The sequence below is a fragment of the Cavia porcellus genome, unplaced genomic scaffold, assembly GCF_034190915.1.
Source record: "Cavia porcellus strain 051 isolate PalLab524CR breed Dunkin Hartley unplaced genomic scaffold, mCavPor4.1 scaffold_25, whole genome shotgun sequence".
In the NCBI taxonomy this organism is placed as follows: domain Eukaryota; kingdom Metazoa; phylum Chordata; class Mammalia; order Rodentia; family Caviidae; genus Cavia; species Cavia porcellus.
The window spans coordinates 17,278,918-17,302,466 of record NW_026947508.1 but is presented as its reverse complement, the minus strand read 5'-3'; the positions used below and the strand labels follow the sequence as shown (position 1 = coordinate 17,302,466).

The 23,549-nt window shown below is 47.4% G+C and overlaps 2 protein-coding genes across 3 annotated transcripts in view; one reads left to right on the top strand and one right to left on the bottom strand.

Moving 5' to 3' along the window:
* The window catches only part of Kdm1a (lysine demethylase 1A), a 61,149-nt gene extending 60,419 nt beyond the window's left edge, over nt 1–730 (bottom strand). Inside the window, exon 1 of one of the 2 annotated variants that reach the window (XM_005004314.3) lies at nt 224–730. In XM_005004314.3, the coding sequence (XP_005004371.3) occupies nt 224–577 (354 nt within the window). In that variant the 5' untranslated portion in view covers nt 578–730. The remainder of the gene's footprint in view (nt 1–223) is intronic. The other variant, XM_063235732.1, reaches the window with a different exon arrangement.
* A 1,029-nt stretch (nt 731–1,759) lies between these two features.
* Nucleotides 1,760–9,067, top strand: Tex46 (testis expressed 46). The gene is given in 3 exon segments (XM_023565619.2): nt 1,760–3,944; nt 3,947–4,098; nt 6,068–9,067. Coding segments are annotated over 3 exon segments (507 nt in total). The 5' UTR covers nt 1,760–3,892; the 3' UTR covers nt 6,371–9,067.
* Nucleotides 9,068–23,549: the final 14,482 nt, after the last annotated feature.

Below are 23,549 nucleotides of genomic sequence, written 5' to 3'. Positions count from 1 at the left end.
ACACCCTCCCGACGCCGGCACGTCCGCGGGCCCCAACACAAAGGCCGCCTTCGACCCTCGCTCCTCCCGCCCTAGCCTGCACGCTACACCGGCTGGCTTCGAGGCTGCGCGGCGTCCAGGGGGGGAAGACTAGGAGGTCGCGGGGCTCTAGACCGTGCCCCGGGCGCGCACCCTCGGGAAAGAGAGGCCTGGGCGCGCCGAGGAGAGAAGCGTCGGGTCTCACCTTGGCCCGCTTGCGCCGGCTGGTCCGTCGCCCGTCCGGAGTCTCTGATATTCCCGTCTCCATGGGGGTCGCAGACCCGGGCACCACAGTGGGCCCGGCCTGAGGTCCGGCGGACCCTGGCGGCTCGGCCAGGCCGCCAGGAGGCGAGGCCCGCGGAGGCTCTTTCTTGCGGGGAGTACGCTCCCCGGCCGCTCCGGGCCCGACCTCGGAGGGGCCCGACAGGCCCGCAGGTGGCGCGGCCACCTCGGAGCCGTTCTCGGCGCCGCCCGCCGCCCCAGGTCCGGTGTCCGTCCCGGCCGCCACCGCGGCCGCCGCCGCCGCCGCCGCTGCTGCTGCCTTCTTCCCGGACAACATCTCAGGCCGCCTGGCCGCCCACGGCCACAAGAGCCACTCGGTCTGTCGCTCCGTGAGTACGGAGCAGCCTCTCCACTATTCGCCTCCCTTCACGCAACCAGCGCGCCTCCGATCGCAGCCGAGTGCGCTCCCGTCGTGCGCGCTCCCGCCGCGTCCAGACAAAAAGGTTCCGTGCCACCCACGGGCCCCGCCCCTCCCGGCTGCCATAGAGCGGCATTCTGGGAGCTAGAGCGGTTCCGTGTCCAAGAGCGCAGGGCTGGCTAGAGCGGCTCCGCGGCTGAGCGACTTGACCCTTACGCAGGTGGAGGGTTCCGGGGTCTGGGGCCAGACTGCACCTCCGAAGGCGGTCGTTTCCTTCGGGCGCTTGCGTCCTTCATTCATTCATTCTCTCATTTATCAATTCAAGCAGTATTTACTAATAGCTATTACGTGACAAAGGTTGAATTATGAAATTCTTACTTTTAGGGAGCTTACAGTCTAGTGGGGCATAACGCTGAAGCGTGACTAGCAGGTCTTCTTTATTCGTGATTGTCCTTGCTCTGGAACAAACTTGAACTCATGAGTCTCTGTGGTAAGAGAATGGAGAAAACTTTTCAGAAATTCTGAACATGGAATTACTCTTCGTGTACTTCTGTCTGGATCCCCTCCCGATTCACGCCCCTCGGTCGCACCTCCGAGGTGCCCCCCATCAGCACACGCAGGACATCTCTGCTACGCCAGGTCATTTCTAATAATAGAGTGGTTTATTCAATTTTTTTTTTTCCAGCGAAGCTCTTCCTGATCCAACATTGGGACAAGTCTTGTGTTCTTCGAACTGATTTCCAACCATTACACAGATCTACACTTGCATTCATTGATTCATTTTGCGGTACTAGTTTTCGAACCCAGGAGTGCTGTACTACTGCAACATTTTTTATCTTTTGTTTTGAGACCTGTCTCAATCCTATTGTTTCAACCTCTCTTGCTGGGATCGCAGGTGTGCGCCCCGCGCGCAGCTTGCCTTGTCTCTTCAAAGCATAGTCTTTCAAAATGCTATTTTTTTTTTTTTTTTTTTTTTTTTTTTTTTTTTTGTCTTTTTCGGTACCTGGGATCGAACTCAGGACTGTCTGCTTGCAAGCAGGCGCCTATGCCGCTGAGCTAAATCCCCAGCCCCAAAATGCTATTTTTTAAGGCTGGGGATTTAGCTCAGCGGCATAAGTGCCTACCTTGGAAGTGTATGGTCGTGAGTTCGATCCCTGGTACTGACAAAAAAATTATGCTATTCCATTGACCTGAAATTGAGGAACTACTAAGACTCTCTTTAGTGATAAAATCCGAAGAGTGGTTTCTTGTGATAGTGGAGGGTTGACAGTAAAAGAGCAGGCGGGAATTTACTGGGGTTTGATGGAAATGCTTTAGATCTTGATTGGGGTGATGGTGACAAGGTTGTAAGTATTCTCCAAAACTCATTAAACTATATGTGTAATAGATGGTATATTTGTTTTATGTAGACTGTTTAAGTGATGCTGAATTTTAAAAAACTAAACAAAGTGCCGACTCAGGAAAGAAAAGCTATGTAAGAAAGAAAATGAAATCACAATGCAATATAGGTCTTTGCTGTGAACTTATATTCACATGGCCATAATAAACATAATGGATGGATAACCAAAGTCACAGAATTTATTGGGAGAATGGAGAGAAAATTTGTGAGAGAGGCAAAAGGTTTAAGGGAGGGCTGAAGAGCAAGGATGGGCAAGGAGGAGGTATTGCAAAGGAGCTAATTCTTCCATCATAAAAGGTAATACATAATGTCACAATTGAGACAAGAAAAACTGTCAGTATGCTATTTAGCAATATCAAGGCAAATAGAGGTAGCAGTTAAAAGTGAGAACTGGTTGTCTCTGAGGGAGAATGGAAGCCAAGGGTTAATGTTTGTTTATCTTCCTGAGTAGCTGGGATTACAGATGGGCACCATCAGACCCACCCAGCAAAGCTAATAAAGAATTCTCATACAAAATAATAAACATATTTCAAGGATTTAACTCACCATCGAAAGATCCAGCAGGATCTGGCTTAATCAATATGAGAATGCTTTGTGGTCACTAGGCAGTTACTGAAAAACAGAATCCTGAAATGAGCAAAATTAAGAGAAATTAAGAGAAAAGTTAATATTCAAGGCCACAGGACAGTAATGTTTAGTGTTTTCTATTAGACAAAAGTCATTTGTATTTTTTGGCAATAAAGAAATTAATTTGCATCTTGTCCATTTTTCCCCAGAAATAACTAAATTCGACTTGGATTTCTTGTGTGTGTGATAAAATACTCATAAAAATTTACTGTCTTAAAGATGTACCAGGGGCTGGGGATTTAGCTCAGCGGCATAAGCGCCTGCCTTGCAAGCAGGCAGTCGTAAGTTCGATCCCCAGTACCGATAAAAAGGAAAAAGACAAAAAAAAAAAAAAAAAAAAAAAAGATTTATCATCTTAGCCATTTTAAGTGTAGTATTCAGTAGTGTTAAGCACATTCACATTGTTATGCAATCTCTAATGCTTCATTTTGCAAAACTCTGTACTGGTTAAACAATAACTCCCCATTCTCCCCACCCTCCAGCCCCTGGCAGCCAGCCTTGTATTTTCTGCTTCTGTGAATTTGACTACTCTGGGTAGTTCTTAAAAGTGGATTCATACACTGTATTTTTCTTGGCATATTTCACTCAGAATAACATCCTCAAGTTTCATCCACATCGTAATATATTATGATTACCTTCTTTTTTTAAGGCTGAATAATATTTCCAGAAGTGAAATAGCTATAGCAGCTTGTTCACTTTTTAACATACAACTTCTGACTTTACAGAGTAGGAACTTAATCAATATTAAGTAGTAAGTCAAATGAAACTGCCTTCCCTAAAGCAGCAGGTAACCAGTAGGCAGTTTAGTTAAATAGTGTTCTAATATGACCGTGAACGTGCACCTCGGAATCTTTTTTGCTTTACTTCCAAGTTCTGGGTCATTTTTCTTTTCAGTCTTTCCCACATGAGTGTAGGTGCTGTGTCATGGACCATATTGCACCCAGTGGCTGGACCCAGAAGTACTGTTGAATGAAAAGTGAGGTGTGGCTAAGTCCTACATCACCTGGCTTTTATGAGGACATCATCATGAGATGATGCTTGCAAACTGCCTGTCAAAGAGCCTGGCACATAGTGGGTGCTTAAGACATAAGAGTAGTTCTATTATTGTTATGTGGCAGTTGGGTATAGGAGGAAACTGGTTGTGACTCAGGGGAGCTGGTGGCTGTGACTCCTGCCATGGAGGGGACTAAGGCAGGGTTTGGGGGCTCATGTGCCTCTGCACCATAATGTTGGGGGCATTAGTCGTTCTTTTTAGGAGTCTCTGTTTGACACTTCCTCAGGCATGGTAGGAGAAGTGGTGACTTGGCTGATGAACTACAAGCCACTGTTGTTTGTGTTCCTATTCCTTCTTCTGTTGATTAGCAACTGGCTGGTCAAGTATGAATCCAAGGCCACCCCCTCAAAGCCCCCACAGGTGAGCAAGAGGGGATTTAGCTGTCACTGAGGGTTATGGGAACTAGATGGGGTGGGAGGCAGAGACAGAGAAGGTGTCAGGATAATAAGGCAAGACTGTATGTCTCTACCCTGTGACTTCCTTGTGGATAGTAGATGAATCCTTTTCCTCCTCAAGACTTCCGTTGCTTCAGCTATAAAATAGGGACCATCCTAGACTCTCCTATTTCCTGATTGATGTCAACATGCTTCCTACTTCAGTAATGATATCCACCACTTCAAGTGGAAAAATACTTAAATAGATAAACTAGATACATGTTCCAACATAGACAAAATTCTAAACTATAATAAGGAAGAAGAAATGTACATAGATTATGAAACTGTGTTAGTCAACTTTCTGTTACGGTAACAAATACCTGAAATTACTTATAAAGAAAAAAGGGAAAGTTTATTTTGGATCACAGTTTTGAAGGTTTCAGTCTATGGTAAGGTGAATCCATTGCTTTTAGGCCTCTGGTGGGTGGGCACAGTTGAGCAAAACCATTCACTTCCTGGCCAGACAGTGAAAACAACCTAAGAAAAACCTCCCCTATGACCTGAAGGCCTCCCATTAGGCCCCAGTTCTTAAAAGTTCCACCACTTTCCAATAAATAGCACCACTGTCTGGGGACAACCCATGGGCCTCTAGGGGATGTTTCACATCCATACTATAGGTGCAGCATTTATATAAGATTTAAAAACATAACTGGGTGGAGTGCCTCATGCCTGTGATCCTGGCTCTTAGGAGTCTGAGGTAGGAGGATCACCATGAGTTGGACTATATACTGTATAGTAAGTCAAAGGCAGTGTGGACTGCATGGTGAGATCTTGTCTTAAAAGAAGTAAAAAAGAAAGAAAGAAAGGCAATACCCTGTACTGTTCATGGTTGCATATGTGTAACGAAAGTATCTTGAGGCAAGATGTCTCGACCTTAGTGCTACGACATTCTGAGAAGCATAATTCTTTGCAGTGAAGGCTGTCCTGTGTGCATGGTTGGAAGTTTAGCAGCTCCAGTCTCTATCCAGGTGATGCCAGTATCACCCCACCCCCATTTATGGCAATCAAAAATACCTCCAGACATTGCCACATTACCCAGTGAGGACAAAACAGCTTCCCATTAAAAATGCATGAAAGCCAAGCATGGTGGCACACACCTGTAATCCCTACATTCTGGGAAGTCAAGGCAGGAGAGTTGCAAGTTTAAGCTGAGCCTGGACAACTTACTGAGATCTTGAAGTTTTTAAACATTTTAATAAAGGGCTAGAAATTTAACTCAATGCAAAGACCCTGGGTTCTTTCCCCTGTGATGGAAAAAAAATCTATGGGAAGATAAATATCGAATTCAGAATGATAGTTGAAGAGATGATTTTCAGGAGGGTGAGAGGAATACTTTTAAGACGGAGGGGGTCCATGGAGGATTTCAATTATATTGTGATATTTTATTTCTTTAAGGGAATATAGTGGAATATGAATATGTGTTGTAATATTTGCTAAAATATTAAAGATCAATAGTTTGTAGCTGAATCAAAAAAGTATTACTAATTAAGGGGAGCGGGCAGGAGAAAACTCATCAGGATGAGAGAGAGAAGAGCATGTCACGAGACCCTGAGACTTTGCAGTCAGAAATTCCCCTGGGGCTGACAAAATGCTCAGACAGCCACACTGAAAAATTACCCTGCAGACAGGGATCATTTAGGTTAAGGCTTTATATCATCTGCAATGGGCAAGTTATTCCTTTGAACCAAAGGCCACCGTGGATTCTTGGGAGTTCAGGGTCCATATGATAATGAAAAGTGACCTCAATTCTATTACCCACAAAATGATGGGAAGGTGCTCCCCTTACAGATGTGTGTGAAAAGTGATTAAGGTCATGGCAGGGAGCAGGTGTTCAGTGTGGGAAGGGTTTTTCTTATTAACCAACTTTTCTCTCTTCTTGGTGGTGGGGCGCTTAGGAGAAGGAAGAGAAGCCAAAGACACTGGAAACTTGCCCCAAGAGCAACGATGTCAAGAACATGAAAGAAGTAGAGAAAATGTATGCCTGCTTTGCCCTCCAGGACAAGATCCTTGAACGGCTTTTGTTCAGTGAGATGAAGCTGAAGGTCTTGGAAAATCAGATGTTCATCCTATGGAATAAAGTGAATTGCTACAGGCCGTCAAGCAGACACCGTCGTTTCCCCAGGAAGAAATTCATACTGGGGAGGCACAACTCAATTTTCTCCATCGTTTCTGATTGTACTTCCAATTCCCAGGCCTAATGAGACTGAGAGAGGCCAGCCTCTGCCGATGTTATCTTAACTTGGCCTGTTAGTCTGGTTTGTTGTTATTACCGTTCCTCCTATAACACAGTACATGAGACTATCAGCTTTATAAAGAAAAAAGTTTAGTTAGCTCACAATTCTAGAGATCTAAGAGCATAGTGTGGGCGACAGCTTCTCCTGAGGGCTTCATGGCAGAGAGTATCACAGGGTGAGGGCAGCTGTGTGTGTGTGTGTGTGTGTGTGTGTGTGTGTGTGTGAGAGAGAGAGAGAGAGAGAGAGAGAGAGAGAGAGAGAGAGAGAAAGAGAGAGAGAATGCATGGTGAGGAATGCATGGTGAGGCAGGAAGTAACAGTCAAGAAAGCCACACTTGGGGCTGGGGATTTAGCTTGGCGGCATAAGCGCCTGCCTTGCAAGCAGGCAGTCGTGAGTTCGATCCCTGGTACAGATAAAAAGGAAAAAGACAAAAAAAAAAAAAAACCACACTTGCTCCATAACAACCGTCTCAAGGTAACTGATTACAAGAAACTTCACCCCCCTGAGAGACAGGCATTACTTCATTTATAGGGTGTTTTTCCCAGTGACCTAATGTCCTCCCACCAGGTGCCACCTCTTAAAGTTCCCACCGTCTCTTAGTGCCACTGCAGTGGTGCCAAGCCTCCAGCACACAATCTTTTATAGGGGACAAACTGTATCCAGCCATAGTCCCCCCAGCCCTGTGAGTCTCTGTAGAGACTGTTGAATGTTCCTAGTGAGCCACGTGGGCAAGGTACCAAGGAGCCAGGAGGATGACAGGCTGAATTTTGTCATCTCTGGAGAACAAATCCATCTATCAGTGGGAAGTAGATGGCATAGTGATGGGCTCTGGAGCACATCCCTCCCATTCTGACCAGGCACCTCTCCCTGGCTCTGCCAGGTCCCCAAGAGTCTCCCCACCGCTGCCCAGCTGGCACTCGCTCCTGCAGGTCCGAGTGAGCCCTGCCAAGAGTCACCTTGCCCACAATCCTTGTCATCTCCATGCGCCCCATGCCCATGGTCCACCAGAATAAAACCCATCCTCCTCCCTGTGGGGCCCAGGCCCCTTTCTAACCTTTTGTCTCCTCTGCTCCTCCCCTCACACCCCTTAAACTTCATGAACCATCTGAATGTGCAACTGAAAATTACTCTTTTAACTCAACTCTCTTAAATTTGTAAGAAGTAATACATAACAATGATTTTTTAAAATTCATTGCTTTAAATAGGATACAATTTTACAAATAAAGACAATGGAAACCAAACCATGTTAGGTTCCAAGCAGGGCTTGGCTACTCACTGAAGGATCAGAGTTTTGTGAATTTGGAGTAAAAACAGTGGAATTAGCTGGTATAGTGACTCAGACCTGTAATCCAAGTACTCTGGGAGGCTAAGGCACAAGGACTGCAAGTTTGAACCCAGCCTGGGCAATTTACAAGACCTTGTCTCAAAAAAGTAGAGAGAGCTGGAAGAGCTCAGTGCAAAGGCCCTGTGTTCAATCCACCGTACTGTACTCCCAACCCCACCCCAAGTTGAAATGAGTGAGGATTCAATTTTAAGACAGGCTGACACCAAGCTGTGATTTCTCCATAGGGGAAAAGAAATCATCACCTCATGGTGAGCTAGTGGGACGTGGTGATGCTGGTGTCCCACCTAAAGTCTCTCAGCACAGATCTCACGCCTTCTAACCAAGCAGATGACTGTCTGTGCCTGGAAGGCACTCATGTCCCTGCTCACACAGTTTCTTTCTGGAATCCGTTATTCTCCCATTTCTGTTGACATAATCCTTCACTTCTTCCAAAGCCAGGTGCATGAACCTCCCGCCTCAGCATTCTGGAACATCTTGTCTATAGTACCACTATAGAATGTGTCCCAGTCTGTTGAGATTTGTACACATTCCTATATTCCCTCCCTTTTCTCCAACTAGATGATGATTTTTTTTTTTTATCGGTACCTGGGATCGAACTAGTGACCACGCGCTCGCAAGGCAGGCGCTTATGCCGCTGAGCTAAATCCCCAGCCCCACAGACAATGATCTTTTTGAGCACAAACATAGTACCCTGTTTATCTATATCCTTCCCGCACTATTTAACACAGTGGCTAGTATACAGCCAGTGCTCAATAAATGACATCTGTTTGTCAATCACAGGCTCATATCTTGACAGTTTTTCTACCCTCTCATTTTTGGATGATTTGCATATATCCTGTTTTGTTTAAGAGCAAGATCACTGAGCCTAAACATCCTGGGTTCAAATTCCAACTCTACCAACTCTTAGTAGACCGCTTCTAAATTGCTTATTCTTGTTGTACCTCAGTGTCCCCCACTGTAAAATAGAGATCTATGAGTCATACAGAGTTTTTATTAGGATTAGCTAGATGATGTATTAGCATTCTTATCTCTGAGATAAAACACCTGACACCCACAATTTAAAGGGGGGAGGTTTAATTTGACTCACAGTTTCAGGAGATTCAGTCCATGGTTAGGAGGCTTTGCGGCAGAAGCCATGGAGGAAGGGCACCGCAGAGCGAAGATGCTTAGTTATGGCAGCCAGGAAGCATAGCAGGGGAACAGCATCCAGGAAGAAGGGTCGGGGACCATCTGGAGTACTGAAGGTCACACCTCAGTGACACCCCAGGCAAACCCAGGAATGTGCTTTACTAATGCCCTGGGTGGCTGCTAAGCCAATCAAGTTGACACAATAAAATTTAAGTACTACATATTTTGTTGTCACTACTGTAAAAAAAATGATATCAGATCACTTATAAAACATTTGGCTTTCCTCTGCCCACTCTAATATCCTTATCCGACAGTTGCTTGGCCAGTTGTTTCTAAATGTACTTTTTTATGCTTTATTGAAGCTAAGAATTTTTTCAAGTCTTTATGAAATATTTTTCTTTTAATTGCAAATAATTCTCTTTTTAAAAAATCATTTTGGTCTTTTCACATTTCACTGTAATCATGCAGCATTCTGAAAGCTTTGGAGCTTAAACACTTTCTCTGCCAAATGCTGTAGTTTATGTGCTTCTATAAAGTACCAGGACAAAGACACAAATCAGACACGCTCTTTGCCGCTTGATGGCATGGATGACCTTCCCTTTAGGTTCCCGTATATTGTCGTCCACTGCTGAGACCACATCAGAATGGTCTTTGCTTTCATGACTGTTTAAGTCATCTTGTGGAAGATGGAGGTGTCCCGCCACCTTTCTCTTCCTCCACACCCCGCCAGCACTGTCCTCAATCCTCTGCACATGGAAATATGGGCTTTTCCAGCGTGCACTTTGAAACTCTCCCAGCCTCTACCCATTACTCGGTTCCAAAGCTGCTTCCATATTTTGAAATGTTAAAGTTATACACACTCGCTCTTCTGCCATGGTTCCTGTCTTAGTCCACTTTATACTGCCATAAGGAAATGCCCGAGAAGTCATAGGAACATAATTCATTCATTTTGTTTTGTTTTTCTAGCACTGGGAATTCAACCCAGGACCTTCGTGCTAAGATACATCCTCAGCCCTTTTAAATTATTTTTATTTTGAGAAAGTATCTCTAAGTCGCCCAGGTTGGGCTCACATTTGCAAGCCTTCAGTCTCAGTTTCCTGGAGTACTGGGATTACAGGCATGCATAATGCCAGGCAAAAAAATTTATTTCTCACAATCCAAGAGGCTGGAAGGATCGAGTTCAAGGTACCTACAGGTTTGGCCTTTTCTTCTAAGGTGGTATCTTGAATTTTCCATCCTCCAGAGGAGAGAAATGCTATGTTCTCACATGGCAGAAGGGCAAACGGAATGAACTACCTTTGGCAAGCTGTTTAGTAACGGTGTCAACCCATCCATGAGAGTAGATTTGTGACCTAGACACCTGCCAAAAGACCACATCTTCCGATATGGTTGCACTAGAGATTAAGTTTCCAACTTACGAATTTTGGGGGATACATTCAGGCCAAACCAGATGAGTTACTACACCTCTTCATAGCTTTGCTTGAATAACTTCCTACTGAAGACTCCTTACTTAAAATCACAATTGTTTCATGTCACGCATTTCTTGCCCTTCCAGGTCCAGTCTCCATCCCTTTTCTGACTTTCCTGCCAGACATCTAAATCTAAGGATGGCATTTTTGGATTTACTGGCAACGTGGCCTCCAGGTGGACCTGGCCAATGGAGATCTCTGGGAGACTAGGAGAAAGGAGGAGTTGGAAGTGCTTGTTCTCCTAGATTCTTCCTGAGGACTCAACTTAGGCTAGTTTGGACGGGGTGGGTCTCAAGGAGCTCTCTCCACATGACTCTCCTTGTAGGTTGTCTTTGGGCCCAGGGGTGGTAGCATCCCTGCAGTTACCTGTGCAAGGATACCGCACTGTCCCTGTGTGTTCCCTGTACCCTGCTCATGCCCTTGTAAATATTCTCTTTTGCACAGCTTCATGGGCCATGGCTAATGGTCCTGCTGAACTGTCAATCCCAGCACTGGACCATGAAGGTAATATCCATATAGTAACCCTGTCTATGGAACAACTACGGCAATACAACCACACACTTACTCGATCTGTATGTGACACAGGAGGCACAATAAGCCACTGCACATTGCAGAGAACATATGGAATGAAAAAAAGCATCCCTGGCAAGTACAAGGTTGCAAGTTCGATCCCTGGTACCAAAAAAAAAGCATCAAGATACCATGGGCAGCATGTTGGCCTTAGAGCAGCAGATCCGTGGCTGGACTTGCCACAGTAGTAGCCTTCATGGAAGTCTCAGGTGACCCAGTGAAGCTCAGTTTGACTGGTATGGAAGATGCTGGAGGCCAGGTAGATTATTCTCCAGCAATGTTGACCTGTGGCTCAAGTGAGCTGGGCACAATAACCTGTCACCAGGTTCACAATTATGAATTATTGCCAGTGCACGATTGGCCCTGGTTACATGGGGTTCTGACCACCTCAGACATGGTTTTGACCTTCGGATGGCTGTTCTCTTCCATTAAGGAGATGGTTCCAAACTCTTACTGCTCTCTATCACAGGCTAAAATTTCCTGCTATGACAGTCTGACAGTGGACTCTATACATCCAGGGGCCCCCTCAATGTGGATTGCTTCTCCTCTACCCTTACCATGTGGAGGTGGCCTGGATACAGACAGCTCAGTGGACAGGTGTCAGGCACTGCTTTTTCATTCTGTGTAGCGCCTGGGGTGGGGGACACTTGCTGAGTCAGGACTCCAGGGCCTCTGTAGCTAATCACCTCACTTTTTGAGTCTCCATTGACTGTAACTACCCTAACTATTGGCTGATATGTTGACATTGCCCCCATTTGAAGGACGACTAACAGGGTAGACATGACTTTTGGTTCTTATTGATGGGCAACACAAGTGGTCCCTTCTGATGGACCTCTCGATACACAGCCTGTCTGGATAGGTAACCCTGACACTACCTTTACTGCGAGAAGTGCCCTTCCTGCCACCCATCTCCTCTGTGATTGCTATGTCTGTACAATAGGCCTTCTCTGCCCTTTAACCATCTTCCATGGTCTCTACAGGTAACCTTTGCAAGCAGAACAGTGTCCCCTGGGTTCCTATGGAAGCCAGAGCTCTGAGACAAGTGCAAATGACCTGGTTGATCTGGGAGACATGAGAAACCCCAACTAATCTAGCAAGGGCCTACACAGTCACAGGAAACAGATCAAGTATGGAGTAAATAACTTGTCCCTTTCCACATCTGGACAGGTGAATAGCCACTAGCAGCCATCTAGGCTGGGGCCCGGAGCACACACCTATTTCATTATAGTACCGAGTACGTCACCAGTGCTGGCCCTGTCTGCCACACCCCGGTGTAGGAGACCTTATCGGGGGTTCACTTTCTGACTATGGCAAAACTATCACTCCCAGCTGGCCACAGTCATAAAAATTTATGTGCTTTGGGCGTGAATGACACATCCTCTGCATGCGTGAATGGTACATTAGTCTTCCTGTCTGTGGGTCACTATACCCAAAACCTACAACTTAAAGGAGCTGAAGTTTAACTTAGCTCATGTTTTGGGAATTCCTTCCATGGTTAGCAGATTCCAAGGCAGGAGCATCATGCTGGAAAGCAGGTGGAGCAAAGTGGCTTAGTTCAGGATTGCTGGGTGGCAGAATAAGGGAACCAAGGGAAGGGGCCAGAGACCCAGGTCACGCCTTCACGATCCATCCGGACACATCTAGAATGTGCTCCACCAATCTCCTGGGGAGATCCCAAAGCCAATCAATTTGGTGTTTGTGGGTTAAATAGTTAACTGTGGTGTCATCTTGAATAAGAAACCCCTAGCTGATTGGTTTAGTGAGGTCTGGGCGTGACTGGATGATTGACTTCCCAAAGAGGGAAGATCCACATTGGTGTGGGTGGCATCAACCACCCATCAACCAATAGACTTGTAGCCTGGATGGAATAAAAAGGGAAAGAACAAGGAAGTCTCACTTCTGCTTCTTTAGAAGAACTCTAGTCTCCTCCAGCACCTTTGGACATCTGTCTCCAGGCTTCTAGTGCAGACTCCTCAGCCTCCTAGCATAGACTCATCAGCTTCCTGCTGCGGACTCACACAGAACTCTGCAGTGAGCTCCAAGCCTTTGACCTCTGACTGAATTCTCTGACTTCCCAGCATGCAATCTGCCCTTTCGCACTCTTCCACACTGGACTCTGTGGATGGCCATTACAAGGCTACCTTGTAAATCCTATATAAGGACATATCTATCACATGTGTTCTTCTAGTGAGCTCTAACTGATGTAGATTTTGGTGCCAGGTGAGGCTCTGGAGAACCAGAACTGTTAAGGAGGTCAATTAGAAAGTCAACTCCAGGAAATTAGAGAAATTAGAGAGCCAACACCAGGAAGCTGGTGAAATAAGAGCCAACTCTAGGAACCACTAAAGCCATTAAAAATAGTAAACCCAAAAGGAAATTGCATCCCTGGAGGAATTGAATAAATTAGCACCACTGTTAAGAACTTAAAGGAGGCAGAGGTGGTGGTTGCCACCACAGTTCCATTTAATTCTCCCATTTGGCCTGGGCAGAAGACAGATGGAGAATCATGGCAGATTATCATAAACTGAGTCAAGGGCTGACTCCAATTGCAGCTGCTGTACAGATGTGGTGTCCTTGCTTGAGCAGATCAACACATCTCCTGGTACCTGGTATGCAGCAATAGATTTGTAAAATGCCTTCTTCTCCATACGTATCCCTGACACTCACCAGCAACAGTTTGCTATCAGCTGGCAAGGCTTGCAATACTCATTGACTGTCCTACCTCAGGGTTATATTAACTCTCTAGCCCTGTGTCACAACTTAGTTTGCAAGTATCTTGATTATGTTTCTCTTCCATAAGGTATCACACTGATGCATTACATTGACGATATTATGCTCTTTGGACTAAGTGAACAGGAGAGAGCAATCACTCTGGACTTGTTAGTAAAGCATTTGTGTGCCAGGGGATGAGAAATAAATCTAGCTACAATTCAAGGTCCCTCTACCTCAGTGAAATTTCTAGGAATTCAATAGTGCTTAAGGTAAATGATAAGATGTTGCACTCGGCTTTCCCTATACTTAAAAACAAGCACAATGCCCTAGTTGGCCTATGTGGATTTGGAGGCAACACATTCCTCACCTAGGTATTTTGTCCAGTCTGTTTACTGGGGGACTTGGAAAGCTGCTAGTTTTGAGTGGGTCTCAGAATAAGAAAAGGCCCTGCAACAGGTCCAGACTGATGTGTTGCTGGGCCAGATAATCCAACAATGGTACTTGAAGTGTCAGTGGAAGGTAGATGCTGTTTGGAGTCTCTGACAGTCTCCCACAGGTAAATCACAGCAGAAACTTTTCAGATTTAAGAGCAAGCCTCTGCCATCATCTGCAGACAATTACTGTCCCTTTGAAAATTAGTTCCTGGACTGAAGGCTTGCTTGACCACGGGGTACCACATTACCAGGTAAACTTAGTTGCTCATCATGAGCTGGATATTAGCTGATTTACTGAGTCATGAAATTGGATATGCATAGCAACAGTCCATCATTAAATGGCAGTGGTATATATATGTGATTGAGCCAAAGCAGGTCCAGAGGTACAAGTAAGTTTCATGAAGAAGTTGCCCAAATGTCCATGCTATCCTGCCTTCTGTCCCCTGGTATATATCTATGACCTTATGGAATATAACATATGATCAGAGGGCTGGTTGTTCAGCATACGATGCAGGCACACTCTAAAGTAAGAGGCAGCACTACCACCCTTTTCCAGAACGTCTCTAAAGGACAGTGGTGAAAGGAAATCTTCACAGTGGGCCAAACTTTGGGCAGTGCATCTGATCATACAATTTCCCTGGGATTAAAAATGACCGGATATGTGACTATATACTGATTCGTGGGCTGTAGCCAATCCTGAATGGCCAGGCGCTTAGAAGGAACATGATTGGAAAATTGGTGATAGATATTCAGGGAAGAGGGATGTGGATAGACCTCTGCATATGGCCAGAGGATGTGGAGATATTTGTGTTCCATGTAAGTGTGCACCAAAAGGTGGTCTCAGCATAAGAAGGCTTTAATAATCGAGTGGATAGGGTAGATAGCAGCCAACATTTTCTTTCAGCCGCCTCTGTCATTGCCTAATGGATTCAAAGTGGTCATGATGTCAGGGATAGAGACGTGCATGGGCTTTCACTCATCAAGGCTGATCTGGCTACAGCCACTGATGAGTGTCCTAGGTGTCAGCAGCAGAGACTAACCCTGAGTCCCAGTATGGCATCATCCCCAGCATGATCAGCCTGTGACATGGTGGCAGCTGATTGTATAGGACTGTTTCCATCATGGAAAGGGCAGTGCTATGGCATAAACACTTGTTTTGGGTCTGGATTTACCTTCCCTGTGTGTAATGCTTTTTGTCACAACAACTGTCCGGTGACCTTAGAGAATGCCTTATGGTGGAATTCCACACCGCATTGTTTCTGATCAAGGGACGCATTTCATGACAATGGCCTCATGCTCATGGAATTCACTGATCTTCACAAGGCCTCACCATCCGCAATCAGCTGGATCGAAGGAAGGTGAAAGACTCAGTGACAGCACCAGCCAGGCGGCAGTGCCTTCCTTGCCGGGCTGGAGAAATTCTTCAAAAGGCTGTTAATGCTTTATATGCCTCCACTATATGGTACTGTGTCTCTCGTAGCCAGGATTCATGGGTCCAGGAATCAAGGGGTGAAAGAGGGAATGGTGTCATTCACCGTTCCCTAGGGATCCGTGAGAAAAGTATCTGCTTCCTGTTCCTGTGACCTTATGTTCTGCTGGCTTAGAGGCTTTAGTTCCAGAGTGGGGAAGGCTTACACCAGGAAGCATGACAATGATTCCACTAGCTAGAAGATAAGATTTCCTCCTGGTCATTTTGGGGTCCTCATATCTCTGAGGAAACAAGCTAAAAATGGAGTTAAGGTGTTGGCAGGGTGATTGACCCAGACTATCAAGTAAAACTTGGACTCTCACTCCTCACTGGAGGAAATGAAGAACATACTTGGAGTGCAGGAGACCCTTTAGGGCATCTCCTAATATTACCGCCTTTTGTTATTAAGGTCAGTGAGCCCAATCCAGGCAGGACGACAAAATGGTCCAGAACCTTCAGGAATAAAGGTGTATGCATCCCATCACCAGGGAAACAACCAAGACGTGCTGACGTGCCTGCCACATACACAGAATGAGCAGCAGAAAAAAAATAGTTCTCAGTACCAGCTACATCCCATAACCAGTTACTGAGACAGGGATTGTAATTGTAATTGTTCTTTCCTGTTTTTCAAATATGCCAAGCAGGCATCTTTAGTCTCTTTCTTTGCAGCACAATGTTGATAGGCTTAATAACGATTCTTACATACTGTTAATCCTATTTATTATAATGCTTAAGTTATGAATTGTTAGGTGTAAACATCATCAAAATAAAACCTTTATCTTCTCTTTTGGAAGGGCTTTAGGGTGCTTCTGTCTGTACACAGGATAGCTGTACCGTGATAGGCCCCACCACGGACTTACCTTTGTTGGAGACTAAGGATGGTTTAGTGAAAGGCGTCTGGTGGTCAGGTTGACCAGGAGTGGGCTGTGGTGTTGACTGTGGTTGGTTCTGAATGCTCAGCACAGTTCTGGGTGTGTCTGATGATGGATTTACTGAAGACAGAAGTCCATCCTGAGTGTGGCTGGTACCAATCGGTAGGCTTACAGCCTGGGTGGAAAAAAAAGGGGAGAAAGGAGGAAGCTTCACTTCTGCTTCGGAGGGGCCGCTCCAGGCTCTGCCATCGCCTTTGGATATCTGCCTTCAGCCTTCCAGCGAGGACATTTCAGCTTCCTGATATGGACTCGCACATGACGGTAGTGAGCTCAGGTCTTCCACTCTGACTGGATCCTCCGGCTGTCCAGCACAGAAGGTCCTTTCGCCTTCCCACGCACCTGACTCTGTGCATGGCCATTCCAAGCCTGCCCTCAAGAGGCTTTTCCCTAACGCGCTGGACACTGAGGCCCTAAGGCTGGCCATTCCTCCACCATGAGCGCTCTTCCTCTCCCACGTAGCCCTGTAAAGCCTTAGGTACAATAAAATATTAAATCAGTTCCTCCTGTGAACCTTAACTGATATAATGCAACGGCACAGTGCTGACAGCACTCCCTGTATCTTCAGGACTGGTTTGTGCTCTGGCTGTAGGTCCTTGCTGGCTTGGACATGAGGCTGCATGCATGGCCACAGGCAACATTCCCATCAACAGGACTGCCTGGGAATTCGCCATATGGACCTCACCATACATGAGGATTTTTCTTCCTATAGACAGGTAGAATCCATAATCTACAACTACCCAGCTGTTCTGGAGGAAATTATCATGGGGACAGCCAGGGTCCTCACTGCCAAGCAGGTCATTATGGATCTCTGGGTCAGGTTGTGTGGGATCACACATAGCTCTGGACAGGGCAGTCTCACAGGTAGTGTCCCCTGCTGCTTCTAGGTTGATAGCAAAGCTGAGGCAAGAAACCTGTGTGGCTCTCACAGGATCAAGCCCGGGAGCCACAGGCAGTGACTCCAGCCTCACTGTGGCTCCTTCCTCAGACTCCAGAAAGGACCCAGGACCAGAGGCTGCGGTTGTCATGGTGAGCTTTGTGCTGTTTCTCCAGGACTCCCTTCTACAAAGCCTCCTCCAGCTTTGCCAAGGGAACCATTAGCAACCCTGTGATAAGCCCCATTGATTTCTACTCCCATTGGGTGGGCTTATGTTTGATGAGCCCCTTAGTCAAGGAAGGAACCTTCATCAAACATCCCTCCAGGGCCCCACCAATGAGAAAGCAGATGGTCCCTTCCGCAAAGCAGAAATGACTTCACCTGGCGTCCACATCCTGGGGGTGGGGGTGGGTCCATGGATCCTGAGTGCTGCAGGCTAGTCCTCTGGTGCCTGAGCCCAGGCCAGATTTTCTTTGCTTGCAAGACTGAACTCACACCTGCTGATAAAAAAAAGCACAGTAGTGAGCACGGGGTGCCTGTTCTGGAGCACACTGCATGGCACTTCCAGCTATGGCCTGGCCCCTGCATCTCCCCTATGATGATGGGAGTTGGACAGCACAATGCCTTATTCTGTCGATGTCCGCTCCCGGCCGGCAGGAAGGACACACGACAAAGTCTGGTAGTGGACAACCTTTTCTTTTTATTTTCCTTCTCCGTACAGCCTGCCCTGGGTTCTCCCAGCTGAAGCCTCCTCTGGTCCGCTCCCCGCGGCTCCTTTTGTGCTTCAGTCTGCCCCAAAGCCTCTACCGGTCCGCTCTCCGCGGCTCCTTTTGGGCTTTTACTTCTGGGCTTCTACCTGGCTTCTTCTTCCGCCCAGGGGTGGCACCGGTATATATACGGGTACAGTGTCCAATCATGTTAAAGTAAGCAAGGCAAGCTGATTGGCTAACATCATCAGTTGCCAGGCAGACTATATTGTTGAGCGGGTTGTTTACGCGGTAAGCAGGAAACTAACATATTCGATGGGAGGGGTAATCTACCTCAGGCTTTGCTCTTTACCACAGGCCGCACGTCCGCCGCGCAAGGCGAGCTATCACAGACGCGGCTCCCAACATCTCCCCCTATTTTATTTTTTATGAATGTGCGCATCGTAGCCCTTCCTGGACTGGGTGCAGAGGCTTATGCCCTATGTGTAGGTCCACCGTAGGTCCTTGGCTTAGACCCTGGTTGGCCATGCCATGGTCTGCCAAGGCCCTGAGGCCCTCGTCCTTTTTCTAGGGCCAGGCACAAACTGGACGGAACCTGGATGCACACAAGCTTGCACTCATTTCCTCTCCGTAAAGAAATCCCCTCGGAGAGAAATTTAGACCTGGGCAGCATCTAACAGTCCAGCGGCTTACGTGCAGGATGGGGTAGGGCCTGGCTTAGGTCGAGTCGTGCTGGGGAGGCACGCTCTTACCCGTCATTGACTCACCTACCCTGCTGTGTATTGTCACCTTATGGAGGAGAATGAGGGATGCCCGCCATATCTAGACTCGGTCGTGGGCCAATTGAGCAAGCCATGCATATGCCTGAGGATCTTCTTGTCCATTTCGGGCTACCGCTATTTCTATTCATCTTATTGGTTGGTCTGTGATGGATCTCCAGTAGGGCAGGTCTGATCTTCAGTCGAGGGCTTTGTTGCCCGTGTCAGTCTCTCCGGTATCCACAGTGGTTCTCGTCCCGGTTCCTGTGGGAAAACACAAACCGCGCCTCGGTTCCAGCTGACCACTGGATCCGGGCCCATCCATTGTCCTGTCAGGACATCTTTCCACTTCACCCACCCTTTATGGTTGGGGGAAGGGTTGCAGTGCTCCACGGCTGGGGAGCAATTATCATTATTTAAATTTAAAAAATTGTGTGTGAATAGTGCCATGGATAATCGTGCCTTTGGGGCCAGGCCTTGGCCTACTCCCCCTTTTTGTTTTTGTAAAATTTCTTTGAGGCTTTTATGAGCCCTCTCAATGATTCCTTGACCTTGGGGATTGTATGGGATACCATGTTTTAATTGAACCTCCATCATTTTGCAGAACTCATTGAAGGCTTTGCCTATATAGGCTGGTCCATTATCAGTTTTTAATATTTTTGGTTTGCCCCATGCGGCCCAAGCTGCCAGGCAATGATTGATCACATTAGACACTTTTTCACCTGTTTCTACTGTTGCAAATATGACGTGAGAACAGGTGTCTGTGGAAACATGAACATATTTAAGAGTCCCAAACTCCTGTATATGTGTGATGTCCATCTGCCAAACATCACCAGGGATCAAACCTCGAGGGTTTACTCCCATCGGTATGGCAGGTTTGTATGTGGCACAGGAGTCACATAGTCGCACGATATCTCGTGCATCTGCTCTAGAAACATGGAAATGGTTTGCTAGTGTCCTGGCATTAACATGAAACTTATCATGGAAGGCACGGGCTCGCTCGATTGGTGTTAGTAAGGTAAAAATCCATAACGGGCGAGTGGCAGTGTCAGCAGCCGCATTCCCCTGTGCCATGGGCCCCGGCAGGGATGTATGTGCTCTTATGTGGGTGGTGAAGACCTTATGGTGTCTGTTCTGAAGCAATGTCTGGATAGACAGGAACAGTCCAGCCACTGTGGAAGTGGATCTAATTAAACTGGCAGTCTCAAGCACTTGCATAGCATTGACCACATACCTAGAATCGGAGACAATATTAATGGCTTCTGAGAACCGTTCAAGAATCATTTTAACGATCTGCAGTTCCACCACCTGAGGCTGATCAGGTTCAAATTGTATGGTAACCGGGGGCTTGCCTAGGATCACATAGGCGCCTATCCCCGTCTTGGAGCCATCTGTGTATATTGTAGTTGCTAGGACTAATGGCTTAGAGGCAGTAACCTTTGGAAAAATTATAGGGTGCTGAGTGACAAATGACAAGATAGGGTCTTTAGGGTATTGATTGTTTATATCCCCATGGAAAACACATCTCAGAATGGCCCAGGTATCTATGCAGGCAGCCAGGGTCTTGATCTGGCTGGCGGTATAGGGTACTCGGATGGCTTGTGGTCCTGAGCCAAAATGTTGGACAGCTCTATCATGCGCTTCAAGGGCCAATGAAGCGACTGCCTCCGGGTAATGCTCTATGACTTTTGTAGGTGAGACCTTAGGGTGTATCCACAGTAGTGGTCCTTTCTGCCAAATCACCGCTGTAGGCTGTAGACTAGTCTGTAGCAAACAGACATCAAAGGGTCGCCCTGGTTCAATTCTGTGTAAGGTAGCCCCACCTAAGGCTTTTTTTACTCTCTGTAAGGCAGCTCTTGCCTCAGGAGTGAGCCTCCTGTGGGAGGCTATATCTGGGTCTCCCTTTAGAAGGTCGAACAGGGGTTTGAGATCTGAATTTGGTATATGTAAATATGGCCTAATCCAATTAATGTCTCCCAATAGCTTTTGCATGTCATTTAGGGTCCTAACGCCATCCGTCCTAATGGTGACCTTCTGTATAAGTCTGGAGGCGACACTGAGGTCCACACCTGCTGACCCAGGGGTGGCCCTTGTTGAAGGCTGCCACCCTGAGCTGTCCTGTCTCTGGGGCGGGGGCCCGCCTGTGAAGGGGGCCCCCTCTGGCTGTTTTTTGGCTCTCTAGCATCTTGTCCACAAATACGGTTGCCCTGAGCATCAAAGACCGACCTACACTCCTCAGCTTTGTGTGATCCCCTCTTGCATCGCCCACAAACATATGGTTCTTCATTCCTAGGGCGAGGCCTAGCATCTGCATTGTTTGGGCAATGACGTTTAATGTGTCCTGGCTCCCCGCAGGCAAAACACCCTTTAGCCTTACATTCCCCTTCTAACCCGCGAGGTCCCCTCTGCTGTACAGCCGCGGCCAGGAGAGCAGCCACTCCCGAGTTGGAGAGCGGCCCCCCTATCTCTCTACATATCCTAATCCAGGCGTTGAGGTCCTTGTTCTTATGAGGAGCTATCGCTGCCTTGCACTCCTTTGTACATTGCTCAAAAATCAGCTGCCTTACCAGCGGTCGAGCCACTCCCGGATCAGGAAATATCTTATCGGCAGCATCTTGCATTCGGGCCACAAAGTCAACAAATGGCTCTGTGGTACCCTGAATTACTGGGAAAGAACCCTGCGACTCCTTATCGAGCGACTTAGGCTCCTGACAGCTGGTCTCTTTGGCCTCCTTGCCATTCAACTTTCCCTCGTCCTCGGAGTCAGACGACTCCGAGGCTAGAGCCCCGTCCTTCTCCTTAGCATCCTTGTTCCCCTTGACGGACCCCTCTCGGGAGCTCCCTGACTGGGCCTGCTCAGACACCCTGCGTACTTTTGTAAGCTCTTGAGAGCTTTCTCCACAACCACCCTCGCTCTTAGTGTTGCTACCTAACATGTTTCCCATCTTTTAATATGTTACTCACCGCGTGAGGCCCAAGGAATCCGCCACTTACGCGTGAGCCTGAGGGGAGTCTAAAAGCCCTGTAGGTGCGCGCCACCCAGAGCCCAGGCTTATCCCCAACTCACCTGTCTCGCAGCTCTGTACTGGAGCGTTGTCCGCTGTCACGTCTCAGGGGTGATCAGTCCCCGTGCGGGCCTCCAAATGTCGATGTCCGCTCCCGGCCGGCAGGAAGGACACACGACAAAGTCTGGTAGTGGACAACCTTTTCTTTTATTTTCCTTCTCCGTACAGCCTGCCCTGGGTTCTCCCAGCTGAAGCCTCCTCTGGTCCGCTCCCCGCGGCTCCTTTTGTGCTTCAGTCTGCCCCAAAGCCTCTACCGGTCCGCTCTCCGCGGCTCCTTTTGGGCTTTTACTTCTGGGCTTCTACCTGGCTTCTTCTTCCGCCCAGGGGTGGCACCGGTATATATACGGGTACAGTGTCCAATCATGTTAAAGTAAGCAAGGCAAGCTGATTGGCTAACATCATCAGTTGCCAGGCAGACTATATTGTTGAGCGGGTTGTTTACGCGGTAAGCAGGAAACTAACATATTCGATGGGAGGGGTAATCTACCTCAGGCTTTGCTCTTTACCACAGGCCGCACGTCCGCCGCGCAAGGCGAGCTATCACAGACGCGGCTCCCAACATTATTCAATGCCTCTGACCCTCTCCTTTGAGTTTCTCCAACAAAGGGCATCTGGGCCTCATCACATGACTTTGTGCTATTTGTCTTCACCCAAACCCCACTCTTGGAGCCTCTGGGCTCAATCCTCAGGTTCCCCCTCATTTCCATCTCATTCCCTTGTGGTCACCATAAATGCATATTGTCCCTTGACAATGATATCTAAGCTGTATCATTGCTACACACTTCTCAGCGTAGATTCAGACGTCCAGCTGGCTATTCCCCATCTTACTTGGACATCTGAAAATTACCACGGTCGGTCCTGAGCCTTCTGCCCTCCCTGCCTTGCCCTCTGCGGCATGCAGGCTCCCCTGGCTGCCAGGGAAAGCCCACTGCCTTCTTCCAGTTGCTTAGGCCCGAAACTCTGAAGCTCAGAGAATCCCATCACCTCTACCTTCCAAGCGAATCTGTGCTCTGACACCTACTGCCTCCGCTGCTGGAGGCTGCCACCATCTCCCAGCCAGCCCGTGTTCTCCAAAGGTTAGGCATTAGCTGAGGCCCGAGTGTGGTGAGGCTTTAGGTGGTGGAACCTCTACGAGGTGGGCTTAGTGCGAAGTGGTTTCCTCCAAGGAATCCATGTAGATCTGTGGGACCCTGGTTAGGTTTCCAGAGACATTGCCATAAAAGGGCAGGCTGGAAGCCAGGTGTGGGGGTGCATGCCAGTAATCCCAGTACTCCAGAGGCTGAGGCAGGAAGATCTCTATGACTTTGAGGCCAGCCTGGGCTACATAGTGAGTTCAAGGCCAGCCTGAACTGCATAGCAAGACCTTTTCTCAACCAACCAACAAACAATGACACAAACAAACAAACAAGCAAAATCAAAGGCCAAGCCTGGCCCTCTGCTCCCTCTGGCTTCCTCTGTTGCTGTGTGACAACCCTCCTCAGACGCATCCTCCCATGACTTCATGCACCAGGATCTGGTGCAGCTGGCAGAGACGGGGCTGCCCAGAGCCAGCCATGCAGGGTTTTATTATTATTATTATTATTTTAAAGAGGATAAAACAGAATTAAACCAATCAAAACAAACCAGTGTAAGAGATACAGGACTTCAAAACATTACAAAATCAACAATAGTTACCATAATG